Genomic DNA, 26,338 nt, shown 5'->3' with positions numbered 1-26,338 from the left:
CATCAGATGGGTTAAACGTACGCAATCGGCTCTAGCACCAATCGTGGGTGCCTCTATAGGCTGTCAGCTATAACATATAGCCGAGACCCGCTTATGATAGCGCCGGCTCTGTGAGTGAGCTGGTGCAATCGCCCCGCTGTACATATATAAGGGGGATTGCGAAAGTGCGCCTCCCGTGGCGCCGTTCATGTACGGCGGACGTCGTGAAGGAATTAAACATGAAATGATAATATACATACCTGAACTAAAAATGTTAAAAGCTGCATCATTGTCAATTTCATAAGACACATGTTTCTCCAGGCCCTCAGACTCTAAATTAGCAAAATAATAAATGAAAATTATTACACAGGGTGTAAAAAACAATAATATACAGTAAACATTTTAGCCCAATTCTCTTTATGAAACAGCCTGTATTTTAGAAGCAAATCTGCATTTTTATAGCTAGCATGTTGTGGGCATGTGCTTAGCATGGAACTGCAATACATCTAACATTTCCCGTCACATATGCAAATGTATTTATAGCCCCATTTGCAAAATTAGGCCAAGAGTATGATTTGAATAGGCACACATTTTTGAGCAACATAAAGAAAAATTCCAACATGACTTTTAATTATATTTTTTTAAAATATGTAAGAATAAAACATTTCAATAAACTTGGGGAGACAAAAAGAGGGGTGAAGAGGGACATAGGTCTACGTGTTTCGAGCTGAACGCTCTTAATCGTGACAATGTGTGTCCTTAAACTGCAGCTAGTGTCCACACGTTTGTTAGTACTGAAGCGATGAGAGCCCGATTAATTTACACAGTGCGTGTCTCCAGAAGCACTGGGCACTACAACGCACTGGGTACTTCAATGGCACATTGGCAATTTTTCCACAGAAACATCCACTGCTGCATGTTTCCGAAAAAAGCCCATGGAGTCAAAATCATCACTACACATGTAGATTCTGCTGTTCTGACACTTAGGGGCGCTGTATATGGAGTCCGCAAGCTATTCTCCTTCACCTTATGAGCCCTGCCTTGCGTAAAGATAGTAGTTTTTCACCACATATGGGGTACTCAGGAGAAATGTTTCCTAGGAACACAAAAGGCTAACAATACAAGTGTGGGAGAAAGAAGATTAAGGAAAGCAGTAAAGTATTATGATAAAGCTGATGACAATGTCAAGGCATGAATAGCAGGTGTGGAATTGTTACCAGACAGATGATTACAAGGATAATGATGAAAACTCGAGCCTTGCTCATCTTGCTGATCAGTTTGCTTTATCCACTTTTCTCCAACACCCTTCTCCTCTGGAGAAATCACTTCCTCTGCATCCTTATCTGGCTCTCAATCATCAGCAACATTATTCATGACTTTCTCTAATCATCAGCAACATTATTCATGACTTTCTCTTTCTTCACATCTGTCTCAGACGTTGGGACTAAGTTATAGTCTTAAATTACACCAATGTATTGGAAAACCGTATTAAAAAAAAATTGCAAATGTGGTGAAAATGCACAAAACATAGATTTTTTTTCTAAAGCGTTTATGCCAATTCATTGTACGTTAAAAATGACCTGGCAATATGATTCTCCAGGTCAGTACAATTATGGCGATACCAAATGTACATGTGTGTACATAAAGTTTTGCTTGTGTCACCATGTTTAGAGACCCATAAAGTCAAAACGTGTTTATTTCTCAGTGCATGGACCCGTATGAGGGCTTGTTGTGTGCACCGATCCATTTTTATTGATAGTATTCTGGGTAAATAACGACTTCTTAGTGCATTTTTTGCAGTACTGCAGCAAATGAATAAATGCAATTCTGGCATTATTATTTGTCTCTCCTTACGTCGGTTACCGGTTAATTAATTTCAGTTTGATAAACTGGACTTTCTCAATACGCCTTCCACGACAGCATTGGAGGATGTTGTCCACGCCCTATTGGGGAGACAGGAACATAGAGAGATTAAAAGCCCCTCCCCACCGTCAATCCCCAGTGTTTTCCTGTCCCCCTTGGGGCATGGATAGATCCTGCAGTGCTGTCGGGCCGGCAGGGCAGCGCTGTTTTTCCTTACCTGTGTGCCGGGCAGTGGTCGGGGTGCTCCCCCTTGGGGGACCACCCTGGCTTCCTGCGCCCCACTGAGGGTAAAGCAAGCCAGGGGATCGTTCATGCCGGAGGCCGCTCCTGCCCTCCGGCATCTCCCCTTTCCTGGAGCGCAGTTGCCGCGCGCGCCGGATGTGGCGTTGCCGCGCGCACGCTTCATGTGACGTTGGCGCGTGCGCAAACACGAGGTGGCGTTGCCGCGGGCCCTGCCGCTCCGGCCTGAGCATTCCACGCTGCATGTGGATTCCATGCTCCTGAACCGGCGGGCGGTTGGGCGCGCGCGTGCCGGGTGACGTCACTGCGGCCATCGCTCCGGTCGGGCCGTTCCACGAGGGACGCTGAATGAAGGACCAAAGGCTCATACCAAACCTGGATTGGCCCTTTGAAGTGACCGGAAAGGGAAGGGGACTGAGGTCCCTTGCTGGGAGGCACGGTTTTATTTAAAACCTGCCTGAAGACACCAAAAGGTAATGCTATTCCCACCATATTCCCACTATGGAAGGTGATAGGTCCTGTACCCTTACATCTGCAGAGCTCAGCATGCCCTCGGCTACAGTGAGTAGTACCTGGGTGGTCACTATGGGGTTATCTCGGCCTCCTTTTAAGATGACACTAGATCTCCCCTCCTTCTATTTCACATGGGTCCCCTTCTCTTCCCCTTTCTTAGGAGGACAAGGCCCCCGCTTCTAAGAAGGATAAAGACCAGCCCCGTAGATGTGGCATCGGTACAAAAAAGCTGTCCTCATCCTATAAGAAGAAGTTGTGTCAGCCCTGTACGGACAAAATAATTAGAGAAGAAAACCCCTCACTGATCGAGGAGCTTAGATCACTCGTTAAACAGGAGGTCCAGGTGGTTAGACAGGAGGTCCAGGCCTCCTTTGCTGCCCTGCCAGTCTATTCCTCCTCCAGGCCCTCTCCTTCTAAGAAGAGGAAGATCCAAGAGTTAGACTCAGATGTGGTCTCTATGGACGCTAGTAGCTCAGCCTCTGATGATTTTAAGGAATTGTCGTCCGTGGGGCCTGCCAAAGCAGTCGAAACCGGTAGATATTATTTTTCCTCGGACAACTTAGAGGAACTACTGGACGCTGTTAGAGGCACTATGTGGCTGGAAGAAGTGGAGGTTCCCTGTTTTGTTCAGGACGAGATGTTTAGGGGTCTTAAAACCAAAAAACAGACTGGGTTTCCAGTCCATGAGGTAATTAGGGATCTCATCCGATAGGAATGGGAGTCCCCGGAAAATCGCCTCACCACCCCTTCGGAATTAAAGCATAGGTTTCTGTTAGAGGGTGATGGTTTTGAATGGGAAGTCCCCAAAGTAGACATCCAGGTGGCTAGGGTAGTGAGAAAAACCTCACTTCCCTTTTAAGACTCGTCCCAATTAAAGGATCCTTTGGACCGCAAAATGGAAAGCGTCCTTAAAAAATCATGGGAAACCTCCTCTACCTCTCTCAAAGTCAATATTTCCTCGACTTGTGTGGCCAGATCCCTCTTCAAATGGCTGACCCAACTGGAGGAACACCTGTCTCAGGGCACGTCCAGGGCAGACCTACTTGACTCCATCCCTCTCCTTCAAAAAACCACAGGTTTCTTAGCGGACGCCTCGGCTGAGTCAATCCGTATCGCGGCCAGGGCAGCTGTCCTATCCAATACTGCTCGCCGTGCACTATGGCTCAAAACATGGAGTGGGGACGTCACTTCTAAAGTCAAGCTTTGTTCCATTCCATTCCAAGGAAAATATGCATTTGGCCCAGCCTTGGATGTAATCCTGGAAAAGGCCTCAGACAGGAAGAAAACACTTTCTGAACAGAAACAAGCTAAGAAACGTTCCTTTCGGCCTTCCCAAAGTCACCCCTCACAGTATAGAGGAAAGGGAAAAACTGGGCGCTGGAGCTATCCCAAAGACGGCAAGGGTCGCAACATCCTTGTACCCCAGCAACAACACCAGCAACAGGACAGGCAATGACTTGGTCCGTGTAGGGGGGGCGGCTTTCGAATTTCTTTCCCCAGTGGCAGGCAATATCTTCCTGCCAGTGGATCCTCAATACCATCGAGGAGGGTCTTCTATTGGAATTCGAGAGTCGCCCCCCCTCAGATCCTGAGGGTCACGTCCCTTCCCTCTCGGGGGGCTCAGGATCTCCTATCGGTCGCCCTAAAATCCTTCGTGGTTCGGGAGTGGTGTCTCTAGTTCCCCCTGGCCAGGAGAGGACGGGTCACTACTCAAAAATATTCCTAATAAGGAAGCCATCAGGGACCCCACGCATCATAATCAACCTGAAGTCCCTAAGCCATCACATCAAATATTGACATTTCAAGATGGAGTCTATAAAATCTACTATTCCCCTAATAGGGAAAGACTTCGTCATGGCAACTATAGATTTAAAGGATGCGTACTACCATGTGCCGATTCATCAGTCCCACAAAAAGTTCCTACGGTTTGCAGTCCTCAGGGACAATATAACAGTCCACTACCAGTACAACGTACTGCCCTTCGGCATCTCTTCAGCACCCCGGGTGTTTACGAAGATCATGGCAGAAGTCATCGCACTCATCCAGAAACAGGACGTGTGTATAATTCCATACTTGGACAACATGTTGATTGTCGCTCCCTCAGTAGCAGCTTTCAATCTTCACGTCTCTATAACCTTAAGAACACAACGGTCTCTAGGTTTGATTCCAAACCTAAAAAAATCGGAACTCCTCCCTTCATCAAGGAGGAAATTCCTTGGTGTATCACGGGACTCCAACAAGCAGATGTCCTTTCTACCATTGGAGCATCAGACAGCACTCCGATCCAAAATCTCAAATTTCAGACGCCAAGAGAATCCAAAGTTGAGATCGACAATGTCTGTATTGGGGTCCACGACAGCCTGTATTCAGTCGGTGTTGTGGGCCCAGGCCCACTCAAGGCCTCTCCACGATCATATCCTAAGATCCTGGAACAGACAAAGGGACTCACTAAACAAACGGTTCAGGACCCTCGGTCGGATAAAAGCTTCTCTTTTTTGGTGGCTAAGCTCCTGAAATCTTCAGAGGGGGGTTTCTTGGACCCAGGACCCTCTGATTACAGTAACTACCGATGCCAGTCAACGAGGCTGGGGAGCTATGGTGGCCCAGATTCCCTTTCAAGGCAGATGGAGTCCCGAGATCAGTGCCAGATCTTCCAACTTCAGGGAGCTAATGGCGGTAGAAAAAACGCTCAGAGCGGCAGTAGACTTAATCCAGGGTTCTCATATCAAGATTCTCTCGGACAACGTGACCACAGTTGCCTTCTTTCGTCACCAAGGAGGTACGAAGGTACACAGCCTAAAACAGATTGCAGGCCGAACATTTTTTTGGGCAGAATATCATCTCCGATCACTTTCAGCAATCCACCTGAAAGGCTCAAACAACGTCCAAACAGACTTTCTAAGCAGGAAAGATATCCAGCCAGGAAAATGGAGCCTGAATCCTCAGATTTTCCAGTCGCTGGTAGCCAAATGGGGTCTCCCCGAGGTAGATCTCTTTGCCAGTCGGTCAAATACAAAACTTCCCCTCTTCTTTTCTTTGGACAGACGAGACAAGGCCATGAATTTGGACACAATAGCCCATCCCTGGCATTTCAGGCTGGTCTCTGCGTTCCATCCGATACCGCTGATGGCAAGAACCATCCAGAAAGACAGGATAGAGAGAGTGGCAACAATTCTGGTGGCCCCTCTGTGGCCCAAAAGGCCTTGGTTCGGGGCTATCACAGAACTCTGCCTAGAGGGTCCGGTAATATTAGCACAGGTCAACAATCTTCTTTCTCAAGGGCCCCTGTTCCATCCCAATCCTCAGTGGCTAAACCTGGCAGCCTAGTTACTGAAGCCGAGATCTTAAGATGCAAAGGTCTCTCGGAAGAAGTTATAAAAACTCTTCAACAGAGTAGGAAACCAGTAACCATCGCGATATATGGCAAAATATGGAAAAAATTCCTATCATGGTACGCTTCGGATATTCCTGATACCTCACATCCCAACATTGCTCGGATCCTTGATTTTCTACAGAGTGGATTTGAGTTGGGTCTCAAACCTAGCACTCTTAAGGTGCAGATTTCAGCCCTAAGTTCCATATTCGACCAAGATTTAGCCTCTCATAGGTGGATCAAGAGATTCATAACTTCAGCACTCAGGCTTCACCCAAAAATTCAGTCTCAGGTCCCATCCTGGGATCTAAATGTGGTACTCAAGGGTTTAACCCTCTCTACCTTTGAGCCTCTATCTCAATACAGACTCTCTCTCATAAGACTGCCTTCTTAGTAGCCATCACTTCAGCACGGAGAGTAGGAGAGCTTCAGGTCCTTTCTATCAGAGAACCTTACATGAACGTGACCGAAGATAGGATTACACTTTGCCTGGACCCTTCCTTTCTCCCAAAAGGTAGTTACGGTCTTCCATCGTTCCCAAGAAATCATCCTTCCCTCCTTCTGCCAGAATCCTTCCAATCCAAAGGAAGCAGAATTCCACCTCCTAGATGTCCGCAGAACTGTCCTTTATTATCTTTAACAAACGGAGTCTTGGAGATTGGATGGTAACCCATTTATACAACACTCAGGGCAGAACAGAGGAAGGAAGGCTGCTAAGTTCACTATAGCAAACTGGATCAAAAAGGCAATTGGGGAAGCTTATAGCAATCAACAAATGAATCCACCGATTGCCTTAAAAGCTCATTCTACCAGATCCACATTAACTTCACGAGCCGAAAGAGCGGGCGCTTCTACTGAGCAGATTTGCAGGGCAGCTACATGGTCTTCCCTTCATACGTTTTCTAAAACATTATAGATTAGACTTATCATCCACTAGGGATTTAGCCTTTCGTAGGAAAGTCCTACAAGCTATTGTCCCTCCCTAATAAAATATCGTTGGTATTCCTCCAAAGCTGTCGTGGAAGGCGTATTGAGAAAATAGAATTAGTCCTTACCGGTAATTCGGTTTCTAGAAGCCTTCCACGACAGCACGAATTTCCCTCCCTATGGATTCCATATAATTGTCAGGTAAACATTTTCCAGGTGATCTTGGTAAACACTGGGGATTGACGGTGGGGAGGGGCTTTTAATCTCTCTATGTTCCTGTCCTCCAATGCTGTCGTGGAAGGCTTCTAGAAACCGAATTACCGGTAAGGACTAATTCTATTTTTACAGACTTGGAGATACCAATTGTTTAATTTTCCCCTTCTCCCATGACAGCATCACCTGAGAGAGGGTATCCCCCACCAAGGACAGGAACCTACTGAATAAAAAGGCGGTACCTCTCTTCCGCATCAGTTTTGGTTCCTGTCCTTGATGGGAGCCTCTCTAGGTGGTGCCTCGCCTACCTGTTCGTGGGATCTGGAGTGGATCCCGGGATCGATGCGGTCTGAAGGCCGTGAAGAAACAGCAGATGGTCCTCTGTTCCCGGCCCCATCTTGCCGTACCTGGGTCTGTGTGCGGGGGGGGCGCCTTCCGGGGTCCACTCCCGCGTGCGCTGGATCCTGCGCACACACGGTGGCCGTGGCTGGGCACGCTGGCAGGCAGGCCTTCCGGGCTGTGCACGTGCAGGGTCGCGTCGCGCCCTGTGACGTAGCTTGCCGGAAGTCCGGGCTGCACGTGTAGGGGGTCGTGTCGCGCCCTAGCACGAGTGCGTCGGAAGCCCGGGTCCGTGCTTGCGTAAGAGTATAAGATGGAAAGAGAGAGCACACTGCTGCCGGAAGGGGAGCGGCCCAAAGGAGGTGGAGCCCATTATGCTTTAAAAGGATGGGAAGCAGTCAAGATGGCGGTGTCTGCATCCCCGTCATCATGAGTGAGGAGCCGCAGTCACCTGGGCAGCAGCAGCCACAAGCGCCTAAGCAGCGTAAACAGCTCAAAATGTGAGACAACCAGAGCAACGGGAGTCTTCCCATCATCCGAGCCACAGCAGTGGGGGTCGTACGAGTGCTGGCAGAACCGGTCAGAAGAAATCTCGTGAATCCACCTCCGCCAGATGGGAGCGTTCATGTGAACGGCAACCACTGCCTCCTGTACCCTAGTCTGAACGGCAGTGTGGTGAGTGATCTTCGTGAAAGTTCACCTTAGTAATGTGCTCTTCTCTGTTTTTTCTCTTTTCTCTCCTTTCATTTCTTTCTGGTTGTTAAGAACCAAAAAAAGAGTAGTTCCAAGAATAAGAATAAGGAGTGTGCATTATGTAAAGTTAGCCTTCCCAGCTCCTACGCTAAGAACCTTTGCTCTGATTGTATCCAAAAAACTATAGCAGAGGAGTCCTCTAGGTTTTCTATGGATTTAAAAACCTTAATCCAGACAGAAGTCAGGGATTCCTTAAAGAACTTAAAGAAGCAGAAACGGGTTTCCTCGGACTCAGAGGAATCTGTAGAGTCCCGTTTCACGAAGGAATATCATTCCCCCTCTGACCTCTCTTCATCGTCTTCATCAGAGTCTTCGGATGATGATGGAGACGGTAGGCCTTGTTTTTCGGTGGACAATATTGAGAAATTGGTCAAGGCTATTAGAGTGACTATGAGTATTGCCGATGTCAAAGCTCCCAGAACAGTTCAGGACGTCATGTTCGGGGGCTTAGATCAGAAGAGGAGACGCACATTCCCAGTTAACGAGAGGATTAAGACTCTTATAGATAGGGAATGGAAAAAAACAGAGAGGAAAGGCCAGCAGCTTTCTTCTTCTAAGCGGAGATACCCTTTTGAAGAGGAGGATGCAGCCAAGTGAGACAAAACCCCTAAAATTGATGTAGCCATCGCGAAGTCCTCGAAAAGATCCACACTGCCCTTTGAGGATTTGGGGACCCTAAAAGATCCGCTTGATAAAAAGGCGGAGTCTTTTTTAAAACAGGCCTGGGAGTCCTCGGCAGGGGCTCTAAAGCCGGCAATGGCAGCCACCTGCACCGCCAGGTCTATGATGATCTGGCTTCAACAGTTAGAGAACCAGATCAAAGGGAATGTCCCTAGAGAGAAAATTCTGTCGGGTCTTCCTCTTTTGCAGGGGGCGGCTGCATTCCTTGTAGATGCATCAGCAGATTCAGTTAGGCTGGCTGCAAGGTCAGCAAATCATTCTAATGCAGCCCGTAGGGCATTATGGCTGAAGAGCTGGCCAGGGGATGTGCAGTCAAAATCTAAACTCTGCTCAATTCCTTGCGAAGGGGACTTTCTTTTCGGGAAGGCCTTAGATGACATCCTAGATAAGGCAGCGGACAAGAAACATGGGTTTCCTACTGTGTCTGTTCCCCGATATAAGAGCTCCTTTAGGAAGAGGAAATACAATAGGAGCAAGTTTCCCAGAGACCAAAGTGCTTGGAGAGACAGGAAGCCAAATAACAGAGGCTTCATGTTCGGGGGTCCATCCTCCGAGAGTAAGAAAGCCCCTAAGTAACGGACCTCCCCAGGTGGGAGGAAGGTTGTCCCACTTCCTTCCCGCCTGGGAAAAAATCTCGTCCAGTGCTTAGATTTTAGGGATAATCAGGAGGGGGCTGAAGTTGGAGTTCAAAAACATTCCCAGGAACACTGTCAGGATTTCAGCCCCCAGAGGCTTAAGGGAGCAGATGGCCCTGCAACAGGAAGTACTCACTCTGGTTGTGAAGGGGGTTCTAGTAGAAACACCTGAACCCGAGCAGGGGAGAGGGATTTACTCAACTCTCTTCCTACTAAAGAAGCCGGATGGCTCCTTCAGAACCATTGTCAACTTGAAGAAGCTGAACGACCATTTGATTTAAAGGCCATTCAAAATGGAATCAATAAAATCGGCCATAAAAATGTTGTTTCCAGAATGCTATATGTGCGTCCTCGATTTGAAGGATGCCTACTACAACGTCCCAATCTTTCCTGCACACCAACAGTTTCTGAGGGTGGCTGTATGGTTCGGCAAGCACATAAGGCATTTTCAGTTTGCAGCTTTTCCCTTTGGCATCTCCATGGCTCCAAGGGTTTTCACAAAGATTATCCTGGAAGTCACAGCGCATGTAAGGGAGAAAGATATCCTAGTCATCCCTTACCTGGACGATTTTTTAGTGGTGGGCAGATCAAAACAGCTCTGCGCACTGGCTCTGGCAGAAGTCATGGCCAGTCTAAATGGCCTGGGGTGGATGTTAAATTTAGAAAAATCGGGACTAAAACCAAAGAAGGTTCAATCATTCCTGGGTCTCATTTTGGACTCGGAAAACCAGACTTGTCTTCTGCCAGAGGACAAGAAACTGAAGATCAGTTCCCTCATATCACGCGTAATCCGCAATCCATTCATGACATTAAGGAATGCAATGTCTCTATTGGGTACGATGACATCTTGTATCCCAGCAGTTCAGTGGGCCCAGTTCCATTCCAGACGTCTTCAGCAGGAGATCCTGACAGCAGACAAACGGCTCAGAGGTCGCCTGGATGGAAAGATATCCCTTTCAAGTTTAGTAGTCAACTCGCTGGACTGGTGGATGAATCCGGTAAATCTATCTCTGGGGGTTCCTTGGTCTTTCCAGGTGTCGGATACGATTACGACAGACGCAAGTGCAGAAGGCTGGGGAGCTCACCTGAGAGATCATTCAATACAAGGCCTCTGGACGGACAGCGAGACGGGTCTCTCCTCCATGAGGGAGCTGTTGGCAGTCAGAAATGCGCTAGTAGAGTTCAGTTCTCTTCTTCAGGGTCATCACATCCGGATAATGTCGGACAACCGAACGACAGTTGCCTACATCAATCGTCAGGGGGGTACCAGATCCCCTCCTCTGATGTTAGTAGCGGACCAGATCCTTCGCTTCGCTAGAGAGTCATCTATTTACGCTCTTGGTGCTGCATATAAGAGGAGAGGAGAACGTAAAAGCCGATTTTCTAAGTCGACACATCTTGAAACAAGGAGAATGGGAATTGAATCCAGCGGTATTCCAGCAGATTGTCGGCCTATGGGGACAACCTCAGATAGATCTGTTTGCGAACAAACACAATCTGAAGACAAAAATCTTTTGCTCCCTAAATCCAAAGGAGAGGCCGTTTGTGGTGGAAAATTCCTAGGGACTTTACCCTGGCCTATGCCTTTCCCCCTCTAATACTGATCCGTACTATCCTGAGGAAGATCCGAGAAGAACAGGCGAGGGTTATATTGATCGCCCCGTTTTGGCCCAAGAGACCATGGCTCACTTGGATGAAGAGAATGTCCCAAGCGGATCCATGGGTTCTTCCGGACACCCCAGATCTCCTCAGGCAGGGCCCAGTCTTCCATCTCCAAAGATCGGGCCTGCATTTGACGGCCTGGATTTTGAAAGGTCACTACTAACGCAGGAGGGGTTCTCTCCAGGTCTAGTTACTACTCTACTGGCAAGTAGGAAGCCAGTAGACGACTAGAATCTATGGCAGAACCTGGGCTAAGTTTCTGTCTACCTCGGGTCAGTCCGCCAAAGGGAGGGTTCCTATTGGGGCCATCCTGGAATTCCTTCAGAAAGGCTTAAGCAGGGGGTTAGCCACCAGTACCCTTAAGGTACAAGTATCAGCTCTGGGGGCACTATATAATTGCGACTTGGCAGCTAATAGGTGCATCCTCAGATTCATTAAAGCTTGCAGTAGATCTAGACCTATTCCTACTACAAGGATGCTTCTTTGGGACCTTAATCTGGTTCTAGAAGCACTAACCAAGTCCCCCTTTGAGCCCTTAGAAGTTTCAGAGAAAATTCTCACCTTAAAAACAGCCATGCTGGTAGCTCTAATGTCAGCTAGTAGGGTTAGTGATCTGCACGCGCTGTCAGTTAACTATCCGTTCACTCAGGTGTGTATGGATAGAGTAATCTTAAGACCAGACCAGGCCTATCTTCCAAAAGTGGCCTCCAAATTCCATAGGACACAGGTAATTACTCTCCTTTCCCTCTATTCTGACCCTAGAGATTCAGAGGAACAAAAACGTCACACTTTAGATGTTAAGAGGGTATTAGTCCGGTATTTGGAGGTAACGAAGGCCTGGAGAAAAAGTGACGCCTTATTCATCTCATTTCAGGTGGCTAGAAAAGGGCTAAAGGTTACAAGGGGGACCATAGCTAGGTGGGTCAGGGATACCACTGGCTTAGCATACTCTTCTAGCAATCTGCCAGTTCCAGAGAACCTGAAGGCCCATTCCACCAGGGCTGTAGCTGCTTCCTGGGCTGAGAAGGCAGATGTGCCCATTGACAACATATGTAAGGCGGCAACTTGGTCATCCCCCGCTACATTTTACAAGCATTCTACTGATCTGTACTTTGGGAGGAAGGTGTTGCAAGCGGTGATCCCTCCCTCTGGTGTCTGATCTCTCTAAATCTCTCAGGTTGTGCTGTCATGGGAGAAGGGGAAAAGATCCTAGTTACTTACCGGTAACAGGATTTTACAGAGCCCATGACAGCACCCTATTAATTCCCTCCCCTTTTTTCACTTCTGGTGTGCACTTCTTAGGGTGTTTTATTAAAAACTGTTTAGGTGGTAGTTATGTACTAACCTATTTTTTGGAGGCCCTCTCATGCTCTGAAACAAATACTGATGCGGAAGAGGGGTACCGCCTTTTTATTCAGTAGGTTCCTGTCCTTGGTGGGCGGATACCCTCTCTCAGGTGGTGCTGTCATGGGCTCTGTAAAATCCCGTTACCAGTAAGTAACTAGGATCTTTTTTGTATATCTTAAATGTGGGGAAAAGGTGGGAGAGTGATTCAAATTTGTATATATTTATTTAAAATTTTATTTTTAACTTCTTACTTTAGTCTGTTAGTCCCTTTAGGGGCTTTAACATGATTGCAGGTACTATAGCACAGAAAGCAAGATACAGTAAAATTGCTGTCTCCCATCAACTCCAGCAACAGGCTAGAGAACCATCATGAGAAGTACAGGGATCTACAGCAGACCCCTGACTGGCAAGGAAACCTAATTACACTTACCGGTGGTGAGATGGGTGCAATGGTGGCGTAGAACCTTTCACCACCGTGGGCCACGCTCTGTAAATGCTGCTGTCAGATACTGACAGTGGCAATTAAGATACTGAACCTGCTTCAAAGACAAGGACCTGACATTGGGTGTCAGTAATGGGTTAAAAACCAGCCTCTTCACTACAAGCCAGGCTCCCGGCCATATCCTGGTCAGAGCTCACTGCGCGTCATAACATCAAATAGTCATCGCAACCATGATGCACAGAAAGCTCCAGCAGGAACATGACTGGAAGCTGTAGCATCGGCGTCTCTGCCCCCTGCCAGGCAGAGACGCCGTCCCCCTCACCTCCTCGCTCTGCGCTCACCAGCGCTCCTCTTCCTGCTGCTGGCGCGTGCAGCTCCCCGGGCACTGTGCTTAGGGCGCGCGCTCCCTCCCTCTTAAAGGGGCCGCGCGCGCCGTCCTAGGGAGTCCCCGGCCAATAGCCGAGGGTCCTCCCATATATAAGGCACCTCCTCCAAAATGGAGGTGCCCGAGCAAAAGTTGTTGCACAGTGTTTCTGACCTCTGCTTCAACCCTCAGGTCCCGCTGCTAGCCTGACTACCAGTCTTGCCCGCCAGCCTGTTACCTGCCTGTTACCTGCCGTGCCAGCCAGCCCGCTCACCTGGGAGCACTTGCCTGTTGCCTGCCTGTTACCTGCCAGTCCGCTCACCTGAGAGCACTTGCCTGTTGCCTGCCGTGCCTGCCAGCTCACTCACCTGGGAGCACTTGCCGTGACCACCTGCCAGCCCACCTAGAGACTCCTGCCGTCACTTGCCGTGACCACCTGCCAGCCCACCTAGAGACTCCTGCCGTCACTTGACGTGTCTACCTGATAGCCTACCTGGAGGCTTCTGCTCGCCAGACAGCCTGCTGTGCCTACCTGCTATTCCGGTCAGTCCCTGCCATCTGTACCGTGGGAGTCACCTGCTCCCTTACAAGGTCGTCCCCAGAGTAGCACCTGGTCCCTCGGCTCGGTCCCTCCCTGGTCACGGAGTGATTAGCCGCCGTACGACCAGGGTCGGTCCGGGTTGATACTTAGTTACGTCCCTCTGGGTCCCTCCTTGCACCGTAGCACAGAGGTTCCACCCCCCGGACCCGTAACAGTAGCCCTGGCCTTTAGTAAAGAAGACTGAAACCTGACGATGAAAGGATGAGGACAGAATGGCAAAATGGCTATTTGTTATAGATAAACAAAAACACTAATACTCACCTCTCTGACCGCCCCACTACTGCATCTCGTGCTGCATTACCTAGACTTCCGGCACCATCCAAGCTTTAGAGGTCACTGCGTGTCATAAGGCTGCGACGTTCATATTGCGACCTAATGATGCACAGTATCCTCCGAGCTCTGGATGTGGTCTTAAGTTCTGGCCTATCGTAAAAATGCCGAAAATATGGCAAAGCTGACGGAAATAAGAGGACAGGAGGTGAGCAGCAGTGCAGTTGGAGAGAATATTGGCTTAAAAAAAAAAAAAAAAAAAACACAGAACTCCTAACCTCTCCATATGGTCTTCTTTCCGCCGTCACGTGCCACATCTCCAAGACTTCTGGCTATATCCAGGCCACAGAGGTTACTGTGCATTATAAAGTTGCAACCTTCAAACACGCAGTAACTTAAAAGACCTACACACAGCTGGAAGTCCCAGCCTATAGTGAAGGGTCCAAGAAAAGCAGCATGCCTGAAGGCAGAATGAAGAGGACCATATGTTGGGTGACGAGCAGCAGTCAGGTTAGTATTAGGGTTTTATTCCCCACGGCCCTGTTTCAACTTGCATACATATACAGGAACAAAGCTACTGAACGCATCTAACTGGTAACTGGGGGACTGCCTGTATAGGTTTGTACTGTGAAATCTAGAGGCAGATTTACTTTTACTTGTTTTGCAAATATTAACCCTTTCATGGCAGAGCCTGTTTTTGCCTTCATGACCAGGCCAATTTATTTATTTATTTTTAATTCTGATCAGTGTGACTTTATGCAATAACTCTGGAACACTTTTCAACAGATCCCACCGACTCGGACTGTTTTTTGTACTTCATGTTAGTGATAATTAAGGACAATATTTTTTGCGTTTGTGAAAATATCAGAAATTTGGTGAAAATTTAGCAATTTTCAAACTTCTAATTGTTATGCCCTTAAACCAAATAGTTACATCACAAGAAATAATTAATAAACAACATTTACCGCATGTCTACTTTACATCACCATAATTTTTAAAACAATTTATTTTTTTTAAGAAGTTAGAAGGGTTAAAGGGAACCTGTCACGTCCTAGCTGCCCTCTATACTGCCCCCATAGCGTTGTTAGCGATACAATGTGCATCACTAACCAGCTTTATTCATTAAAATTGATGCAGCTATAATGATTTTATAATCTTTAATATACTTAGATCCTACCTGCTCGTTCAGTCATAGGTGTGCGATTCTCACATTCAGTCAGGTGCGGGCGCCGCATTCAGTCCCTGCTGGCGTCGCCCACGAATTTGAATATTGCTCCCTGCAGGCGCTGATATTATGGGGCGCGTAAGGAGATTAAGACTATGATACTTTTCCAGCAACGGACCACCATTTTTGTCAATATTACTATTGTGTATTATTAGTGATTTACTTGTTATGTTTTATATAGTTCTGCTTACTTGTCAGCATGTGCACTAGATTCACTTGTAAAATGTCCAGCATTCCACTAATCTCATTTTTATCTCAGGAGTCCATTGTTTCAACAGCCAATAATCTCATTAGGGGAGTGTAGATTGAGACACAGTGGAGCCGTCACCACAGGGGGTCTTACAGGCAGTCTCCGATGAAGGCTTCTAGAAAATTCTTCATTGCTTTTTAGCGAACAGTGAATGTTTAAGGGGAAGGGTGTGATCACTTCTGACCTGGGAGGGGACTGATCCCAGTGGAAGAAAGGAGAGACATGTTTTAGAAAGAGTTGTGTGGAAGGATTGAAGGAAGAGGATGGAGACCGTGGACTTGGAAGGATGAATGGATAAACATGTTACCATTATGGATTATGTCGTTTGGATTTACACTTTCTTAAAAAGACTGCAGCTACTGGATACCTGTGCTTTCATCGTTTTATCTGCCGTCTAGAGGCTCAGACTGTGGCTACCAAAAGTTGGGAGACAGCGAGTATGGCCTGATACAAAGCCAGTGGTACTACTGAACCCAGATTGGGAACTTGAGGACTGAGAGAACTGTTTTTTGGCCATTTACCTGGAATTGCTTTATTACCATGGCTGTGATCAATAAAATATTGTTGCATCGTTAACCTGCCTAGGTGATTACTTACAACCCACAACGCAAGATCTTTACAGAGCGCATGCACATTTGTACACGTCCGGCCGCCTGCGGAGTGAAGCGGTGTAGTTCGCAACTTCACTACGTATGCGCTATGTTCCTCGTGCATGCGCAGTGAAACTGTGTAGTTCGCAGCTTCACTGCGCACGCGTAGTAGCATAGCGCGTGCGCCTTGAAGCTGGTAATCACACAGCCTCACTGAGCGCGCTCGGGGAATATAGCATCATAGCGCATGCGCAGTGAAGCTGCGAACTACACAGCTTCACTCCGTAGGCGGCCGGACATGTACAAATGTGCATGCGCCCCATAATACCAGTGACTGCAGGGAGCAATATTCAAATTCGTGGGCGTCGCCAGCAGGGACTGAGTGCGGCGCCCGCCCCTGACTGAATGAGCAGGTAGGATATAAGTATATTAAAGGTTATAAAATCATTATAGCTGCACCAATTTTAATGAAAAAAGCTGGTTAGTGATGCACAATGCATCACTAACAATGCTATGGGGGCAGTGTAGAGGGCAGCTAGGACGTGACAGGTTCCCTTTAAAAGTTGATCAGCCATTTCTCATTTTTCCAAAAAAATTTACAAAACCATTTTTTTTTTTTTTTTTTGGACCACATCACATTTGGAGTGACTTTAAGGGGCCTATATTACAGAAAATTACAGAAAATATCCAAAAATGACACTATTCTAAAAACTGCACCCCTAAAAGTCCTCAAAATCACATTCAAGATGTTTATTAACCCTTCAGGTGCTTCACAGGAATTAAAGCAATGTGGAAGGAAAAATTAACATTTTACTTTTTCCCACAAAAATGTTACTTTAGCCCCAAATTTACGTTTTTACAAGGGTAACAGGAGAAAATGAACCCCAAAATATGTAGTGCAATTTCTCCTGAGTACACAGATACCCCATATGTGGGGGAAAACTACTGTTTGGGCGCATGGAAGGGCTCGGAGGGAAGGCGCATCATTTGACTTTTGGAACGCAAAAATGTCTGGAATCGATAGCCAACGCCATGTCATGTTTGCAAAGCCCTTGATGTGCCTAAACAGTGGAAAGCACCCACAAGTGACCCCATTTTGGACACTAAACCCCCTCAAGGAATTTATCTAGATATGTGGGGAAAACCTTGAACCCCAAGGTGCTTCACAGAATTTTATAACATTGAGCCATGAAAATAAAAAAAAATCTAATTTTTCAAACAAAAATGTTGTTTTAGCCCCAAATTTTTCATTTTCACATGGGTAACAGGAGAAAACGGACCCCAATTTTTTTTGTGCAGCTTCTTACGAGTACACCAATACCCCATATGTGGTACAAAACTACTGTTTGGGCACAGGACAGAGCTTGGATGAGGATGTGTACACCATGTCACATTTGAAGAGCCCCTTATATGACAAAAAAGCAGAAACCCCCATAAGTGACCCCATTTTGGAAACTACACCTCAAGGAAGTCATCTAGGGGAGTAGTGACTATTTTTAACCCTCAGGCGATTCAGACTTGTATAACATTGGACTGAGTAAATTAAATATTACAGAATTTTATACCCTTCGGCGGTGAAGAAACAAAAAATATTTTTACCCCAGATATTACATTTACACAAGGGAAATTGGTAAAAATGGCACCAGAACTTGTCACACAATTTCTTCTGAACATGGAAATACCCCATATGTGGCTTTACAGTACTGCTTAGCCACCCAGCGAGACTCAGGATGGATGGAGCGCTCATTGACACTTTGCAAACTATTCTAGGATTATTTGTTTTCCGCCTCCATATACAGAGCCCCTAAGTGCCAGAAGAGCATAATCTCCCCTCAAGTGAGACCAATTTGGAAATTACACCCCTCTGGGAATTTATCTACAGGTGCATTGACGATTTTTACTACATTGGTGCTTTCTAGAAAAAAGCAGCAATGGAGGTTGCCGAGTGAAAACTGCAAATCTGCCATTCTATTGCCTAGTACATGTATTGCCAGCTGGTGCTTCTGGAGACACACCCATTAAATTAGCGGGGTCTTATCGCTATACAAATGCCAAACATGTGGACGCTAAATGTTTAAGAGCACTGTGGGGCTCAGAAGGGAAAGGGAAATTTGGATTTGGGAGCGCAGACTTCGCTGGTTTTCTTTGGGGGTCGAATAGCTATTTCGCTTTTCAAGAGCCTTTCTGCTACCAGCAACATGGAAGCTCCCTATATTTCCGTTAACAGATGACAGACCTGGGTGGGGACTTGCTTTTTTCGTGGTTTGAGTTTAAGCTTTTATTGGGAACATTTTAAATGTCATTTTGGATCATATTTATGCTATGCGCTATGATGAGCACTTGCAACAGGGGTTTCCACCTAAATCTCCAAATGACATGATTCAGATGAAACCCCGACGGATCCAATCACTATAAGGTAGCAGTGTTACTCTGTACTCCATCTGGCCTCTGGTCAGTTTTGTCCTTTACAGAGGTGCACAAAACTGTGGCCTACCGCACTTTTATGCACACTTAAAAATATTGACACCGCCGAATCATAGGCCAGACAGTGTACATCGTGTCTCCATTTGCCTCATTATAGGAAATCTTCAGTCAGGGGCTCCGTCTGAAACGTGTTTCAGAGATTTACAAGGAAACCCCAGTGTAAGCACTCAGCGTAGAGCACAGGATAAATGTGCGCCGAGCATTACTGCGATCTTTGGGAGGTAAAATGTACAAATCAACAGCAGGTCAAGAATTGGTTTTATTTATTTTTTACACCGTGCGGTATAAGCGATTATTTATTCTTCAGGTCAGTGTGATTGCAGAGATACCAGATGTATATAGTTTTTTTTATGTTTGGCTGCTGTCACACACTAAAAAACGCTTCATACAAAAAAAAAAAGTTTGCATCCCCATATTTTGAAAGCTATAATTTTTCTCCAAGTTGATATTTTTATTGGTACCGTTTTTTGATCTCTTTGTATTCAGATTTTTGGGAGGCAGAATGAACAAAAACCATCAATTAAGCATTTATTTTTGAGTTTTTTTATTTTAAAGCCATTCGCCGGCTGGTTATCATGTCCGCCTAGCACACCCGGAGGTCATCATGTGACCTCCGGCTGCCATGACAACCCTCGAGATCATGTCACCGGAATGTGGGAAAGATAAAAGAAGGGCTCTCATAATCTTCTAAAATGCCATGATCGCTATTGATCACGACATCCAGAAGATTACAAAGGGTTAACACCATTGGGACTTAATCCAATCAGGTCCCGATGATGTCACCTGTCCGAGCTATTGCTCTGCACCAGAATTGCAGTGAGCACTGCGAGACTGCAGACGGTTGATAAACGTCGTCGCTGCAAAATGCCCAGCAAGCGCCGATGTTTATCTACAGAGGGCGGTCGGGAAGTGCACATAGTTTACAAACCAACATTTTACTGGATTAGAAAAAAAAAATTAAATAAAGTCACATTTAATCATACCCAGAGAATCCAAATCACATGCAACCGGTTTAATTGCCGCAGTAGATAGAAGTGTTCTTTGGCGAATAACAGGCTCACTTTGACTGTAGAAACATATACACAAAAAAGGTCAAAAAGTTAAACCATTCGTAGTGAAATTATTAAAACTGACATAAATAAAAGCCAAAAATTTACATCATTCAGTCATGACCTTAGTAACAAGTAGATATGCCCAATGACACCATTTAAAGAATATTTTATGCTACAAAACCATTGATTCATTGACAATATGCAAAGGAGATTGCTGGGGGAGGATGGTTGCATGGAAATGGCAGGACAGTGAGGCAGCTAGCTGGGTAACAAGGCGGGTTAGCGGGAAGAGGTTCAGGCAGACTAGTCTCTCTTGTCATGCCAAAATGTTTGTAAAGTTGACAGATGGAGGTAATGTCCGTATAGGGGTAGTATTGCTGCTTGAAAGCCAGAGGAGTGTCTTCTCCAGTAAGAGGGGGATAGGAGCACATGGCAGGCAAGATAAGTGCTGCTGGTGAGGGAATCCATTATTAGGGTAAAATACAAGGTGATCTGTTGCAAAGCCTGTGACCAAATGCCAAAAAAAAGTTATGGAATCAGGTTGATAGATTACTGGAAGGGTCTGGTTAGGACCCAGCATTAGCATCAACAAAAAAGTTACAAGTAGACGGAAGGTACTTAAAATGATTTAGGGTGTAGGCTTAAGGCAAGGGACCTAAAAAAGGTAGCATTTTCTGAAATCCCATTTGTACCTATGGTTCAGGAATTGATGGAAAATAATACCAGCTGGTTCAACTGATAGCCTATAAAACAGTTACTCATTACAAAAGGTGCCACACAAGAAACATCTCATGAAAAACCAGTGCGCTGTCTTAAGACCTTTGCAACCTTATTGTTACAAAACATACTGATGAGATTGGTTACAGAAGAATTTCTAAACTACTGAAGGTTCCAGTGTGCACTGTTGGGGCTATAATCCAGAAGTGGAAAGAATATAATTTCACTCTAAACCAACCATGACCAGATGCTCACCACAAGATTTCGGACAGTGGAGTGAAAATATTTATCAGAAGAACACCTGTGGGGAGCTACAGAAAGACCTGGAATCAGCAGGTACAATTGTTTCAAAGAAAACTATAAGTAATGGACTAAACTTTCATGGCCTGTATGCATGCTCACCACACAAGACTCCACTGCTGTACAAAAATGATGTTCAAGCACGTTTAAAGTTTGCTCAATAACATTTAGAGAAACCTGTGAAATACTGGGAGAATATAGTACGGTCAAATGAAACCAAAATTGAACTCTTTAGGTGCCATAATACACACCATGCTTGCAGGCCAAAAGGCACTGCATATCACCCCAAAAAAACCATACCAACAGTGACGTTTGGAGATGGAAACATCATGGTATGGGACTGCTTTTCAGCATATGACACGGCCAAACTTCATATGACTGAAGGAAGGATGAATGGACAAATGTACAGAAACATTCGTGATAAAAATCTGCTGCAATCTTCCAGGATGATGAAGGTGAAACGAGGGCAAACATTTCAGCAAGACAATGATCCCAAACACACAGCCAAGGAAACTATCAATTGGTTTCAGAGAAAGAAAATAAAGCTGCTAGAATGGCCCAGCAAATCACCTGACCTGAATCCAACAGAAAATGTATGAAAGGAATTAAAGAGGTTTTCCCACAAACAAAAGTACATTTTAATCAATATATCTTGGAATAGTAACTTCCACAACTGGATGTGTTTAAACCCCTTTATGACTTGGCATTTAACATCGCCGCGCCGGAAGTGCGGCATTAGCCCCGCCCATAGGTGGCCCCGTCACATGATCGCGGGTCACCGATGGGTCTGCAGCAGACCCCTGCTGTGGTTGTCATGTCCTGATTACTATGAGCGCCGACCAGTGGCGCTTCTAGTTTTCTATGGAGACTATTGAAGCAAGCAAAAAGTGTAAAAAAAAATAAAAAATAAAAATGTTTTTAAAAATATTAAAAAAATTCAAAAAATATAAAAAAATAGTGATGCGCGAGCACTAAAATGCTTGGGTACTCGTTGCTCGGGTCGAGCACATTGGAATACTCGGGTGCTCGACCCGAGCAAAAAGCCCAATGTAAGTCTATGGGAAACTCCAGCATTTTCAGGCGGCTTCCCCCGGTGATCTGCAGAGGGCCTAAAAGTTGCCCAAATCGATGGGAACAGCATGAGGAAGACCTCTGGAAGAATCTATGACTCCCAGGGCACTGACTAAAAGTGTGCCCATCATAAGTGATCCTTGGCGCATGCGAAGATGGCTGCCGCCATGCACCTGTCGTTGCAGACTTGCAACAATCATCTTCCACGTCCTTGTCCCAGTGCAGCATTCAGTTGTCCCTACCCCATTCCTTGGAATGCAAGCGCAAGTATGCAGCCAGCCACCCACCAATCCACAGACTGCAATACTACATTGCCAAATTTTTGACAGCTGCTTTCACTTGAAATGTGGCCTTTTAGGCTCGTGGAGGCAGAAGCTTTTCACAGCCTCATGCCTCGTGTCCATACTCGGTCCCCAGCCGCCACTATTTCTCCCGTGTTGTCTCCACCTTCTACAAGCGTGGGCCCCTGAACATTACTGCTGGTACTAGTCTGTGGGAATCTGCTTGCCTCCTACAAGCCTGGAATATTTCCAGTAAACTATGGTACGCCGCCATGGTATCAGCACTGCCCCCCAGTACCAGTAGTGAAGCCTTCCCCAATTTCCTTCTCAGGAATTTTATTTGGTAGACTGAGTGGTGCCCAAATACATTAGTTTCTCACAAAGGAGCTGAAGATAGAGGGGCAGTAGGTGCAAGTTTCTCCAGCCTGTTAGATATCAGAGGGTGAACGGCAGCACATTGGATCAGTGGTTAGCACTGAAGCCTTGCAGCGCTGGGATCCTGGGTTCAAATCTCAGCAAGGACCACATCTGCAAGGATTTTGTATGTTCTCCCAGTGTTTGCGTGGGTTTCCGCCTCAGTAAAAAATCAGCCATAGAGTGACCGGGAACCTTCCCACACACTTTTCTTAGCCAGGACTGATAATCGGCAGGGTTCGACGGTCCCACCAGAGAATCCTCTGGTGTGCCCTGGCTTCTGCATCAGGAGAGTTCATGACAGCAATAACTTTGCAGCTGTTATGGGGCTCTTGAGTGGGGGAGAAAGGTGAGCCCTCAGAATCAAATCCTCTGGTGGGCCCAATGTTTTGAATCTGAAATAGCTTCTCAGTGGGAGTTGTATTTCACCACAGCCATATTCTTTAGCTCGGTGAAAGGAATAGCACAGAGGGAAACCGTATCGACTCCGGCTGTCATTTCTCCGTCACCAGGTTCTGCCCATTATCACACACGACCATGCCTGACTGTATGTTCAGCGGTGAGAGCCACAGATCAAGCTGCTGTGTTACAGCTTTCAACAACTCTGCAGAGCTGGGCGGTTTGTCAATTAAGCATTAAGCATGTTATGTTCAGCACAGCCTGTTGCCGCTTCGCCAAGGCAGTGCTGCAGTGCTGTCAGCTTCTGATTGATGTGGTCATTTCAGAGATGGAGGAGGTGGTGCAGGAGCTGAACAATGTGATTACATTGAGGTTACATTGGCGACACGGTTTTTATACTAGAGAAAGGTCCTACTGTTTTGGGGGTTTTTTACGTTATTTATTAAAGGCAAATGCATTCACAGAGAAATGTCATTTTAACATTTTACAACCTTATCTGGCAATGTGGTGAGTGACACAACATCAGACACATCCTGTTTCATTGATGATGGAGGAACTCTGAAATACACATAGAGCAGGGCCGCAGTAACGAGTATGACATGTTCCCATTAGAAAAGAGAGAGTCTGCTATACAGTTATAGGGTATGCAGTGAGTCCAACGGCTGACCAAATTTAGGAAAAACCCCACTAAGAAATTTAAGACACAGAGCAGGGTCACAGTAACGACAAATTACCATTAGAAAGGAGAGAGTCTCCCATAGTGTTGGCCTATGCAGTGAATGCAAGGGCTGCCAAAAATTTGGAGGCAATTCAATGCCCCTTGGAAGACACGTGGAGAAGGGCCACATAAAAAGATGTTCCCATTAGAAAGGAGTGGGCCTCCTTTACTTGTAATGCCCATGCACTAAGTGTATGGGCTGACAAACATTTACCCCTGGGTGGTATACATGAACATACTGTATAAAAAAATATTTTTTACGGGCATCATAAACACACTTTAAAAAAATTATATGGGTGTTGCATAAAGGACCACGGTCACCCTGCTGATATGGTGGTGGAGGATGAGGAGTAGGAGGAGGACAAGAGCAAATAGCCAAAATCAGGAAGTGTATGTGTGGGTGTGAAAAGGTGCATGGGAATACACCTCCCAAGAAAAGACACTGGATTTGAGTTTACGTTACGCTGCTATCATTCGGTGGTGTTGAGAAGTCTGGCCCAATCCAGCCCTTGTTCATTTTTATAAGAGTCAGCCTGTCAGAATTTTCAGTTGACAGGCGGATGCGCTTATCAGTTATAATTACACCAGCAGCACTAAACACCCGCTCTGATAAAACGCTGGAGGCAGGCAGGCCAGGACCTCCAAGGCACAGAGAGCCAGTTCATTCCACGTATCCAGCTTGGATACCCAATAATTATAAGGCACAGAGGAATCACGGAGGACGTGGGATACAGTCGGCAAGGTACTCCCTCAGCATCTTCCCAACCTTTGCACTCCTTGTGAGAGTGCCCCGCGCCTCAGGGCCTGTGCGATGGTCTCCCAGAACTTTGACAGTGTTCCCCTGCCTCTGCTGGATTGCAGTTGTGCTCGCTCGCCTGTACTCCTTGGTTGTCCAATGAAGTGTGCCCTCTGCCGCCAGCGTTTTCAGATCGGAAATTTTTTAATAGTTCCGCAACAAGGGCCTTCTGGACCAGCCCCATTTTTGTAGACCTGTCTGCCTCAGGAATAAGAGATATAAAGTTCTCCTTGTAGAGTGGGTCTAGAAGTGTCACCAACCAGTAATGACTGTCACCCAAAATTCTGAGAACGCGAGGGTCATGGGAAAGACAGCGTAACAAACTCAGCCATGCGTGCCAGACTACTAACAGGCAAGACTTCCGTGTCCTCACCAAGAGGATGACTGGCCATGCTCTCCTCCTCCTCCTCTCTGTCCTCTGGCCATTCACACTGAACAGACGGTATAACAGCTGTGCAGGTAGTACCATCTATATTGCATGAAACTAGCTTCTGTCCATCCTCCTTCTCCTCTTCCTCATTGTCACCCAATCCACGTTGGGATGAGATGAGGCTTGGCTGTGTGTAATCACCCTGTATGGTTCCTTGCTCCATCTCATCGTGCTCCGACTGCAATGCATCCTCTTTGATTGTGAGCAGAGAGCGTTTCAGAAGACAGAGAAGCGGGATGGTGACGCTAATTATGGCGTTATTGCCGCTCACCATCTTGGTGGAGTCCTCAAAGTTTTGGAGGATGGTATATATGTCTGACATCCATGTCCACTCCTGAGGTCTTATGTGTGGAGTCTGAACTGAATACCGAATACCTTGTTGATGCTGGTACTCAACAACTGCCCTCTTCTGCTCACAAATCCTTCCCAACATCTGTAGTGTAGAGTTCCAACTCGTGGGGACATCACACACCAGTCTGTGAGCCGGAAGCTGCAAACGCTAATGAAACACGGCAAGGGTGGAGGAAGCTGTAGCTGACTTTCTAAAATGGGCACACAGGCGGCGTATTTTAGCAAGCAGATCCGGCAATTCCGGGTAGGATTTGAGAAACCACTGAACCACGAGGTTAAGCACATGGGCCAGGCATGATATGTGTGTGGGCTTGCCTCGCCTCAGAGCCGCCACCAGGTTCTGGGCATTGTCACGCACGACCATGCCTGGCTGTAGGTTCAGCGGTGTCCGTCACAGATCTGCCTGCTCTTTCAGAGCTGTCTACAACTCTTCAGCATTGTGCAGTTTGTCACCTAAGCATATTAGCTTCAGCACAGCCTGTTGCCGCTAGGCCGAAGCAGTGCTTCCAGCTTGTGATTGATGTGGTCATTTCGGAGATAGAGGCTGAAGAGGAGGAGGAGGCTGAGGTGCAGGAGCTGTAAACCGTGGGGGCAACCCTGTTTGACCTAGGGCCCGCAATTCCTTGGCGTTGGGAGGAGGTGTTCCGTCCCAAGGTCCGACTGGGTCCCGGCTTCCACTATGTTAACCCAGTGTGCCGCCAGCAAGATGTACTGTCCCTGCCCACAAGCACTTGTCCACGTGTCCGTGGTTAGGTGGACTTTACCGGAAACTGCGTTGTTGAGGGCACGGCTAATGTTTTGGGACACGTGCTTGTGTAATGCAGGGACGGCACACCGGGAGAAATAGTGGCGGCTGGGGACCGAGTACCGAGAGACGGCCGCCGCCATCATTTTATATTACAGGAGGATCTATGTAAACTAGAAGCTTGGACTGATAAATGGCAAATGAGCTTCAATGGGGATAAATGTAAGGTAATGCACTTGGGCAGAGGAAATAAAATGTATAATTATATGCTTAATTGTAAAACACTGGGCAAAACTGTAACTGAAAAAGACCT

The 26,338-nt window shown here is 46.6% G+C and overlaps 1 protein-coding gene across 7 annotated transcripts in view; it reads right to left on the bottom strand.

Moving 5' to 3' along the window:
* The window catches only part of CENPC (centromere protein C), a 267,360-nt gene that overhangs the window by 145,576 nt on the left and 95,446 nt on the right, over positions 1-26,338 (bottom strand). For all 7 annotated transcript variants that reach the window (XM_073637041.1, XM_073637044.1, XM_073637043.1 and 4 more), the window contains 2 exons: positions 19,735-19,817; positions 240-311 (listed from right to left, as the gene is read on the bottom strand). In XM_073637041.1, coding sequence (XP_073493142.1) covers positions 240-311; positions 19,735-19,817 — 155 coding nt within the window. The remainder of the gene's footprint in view (positions 1-239; positions 312-19,734; positions 19,818-26,338) is intronic.

The sequence above is a fragment of the Phyllobates terribilis genome, unplaced genomic scaffold, assembly GCF_046119375.1.
Source record: "Phyllobates terribilis strain yellow unplaced genomic scaffold, ASM4611937v1 Scaffold_1__5_contigs__length_1240528914, whole genome shotgun sequence".
NCBI lineage: Eukaryota > Metazoa > Chordata > Amphibia > Anura > Dendrobatidae > Phyllobates > Phyllobates terribilis.
This window is presented reverse-complemented; position numbering and strand designations above follow the sequence as displayed.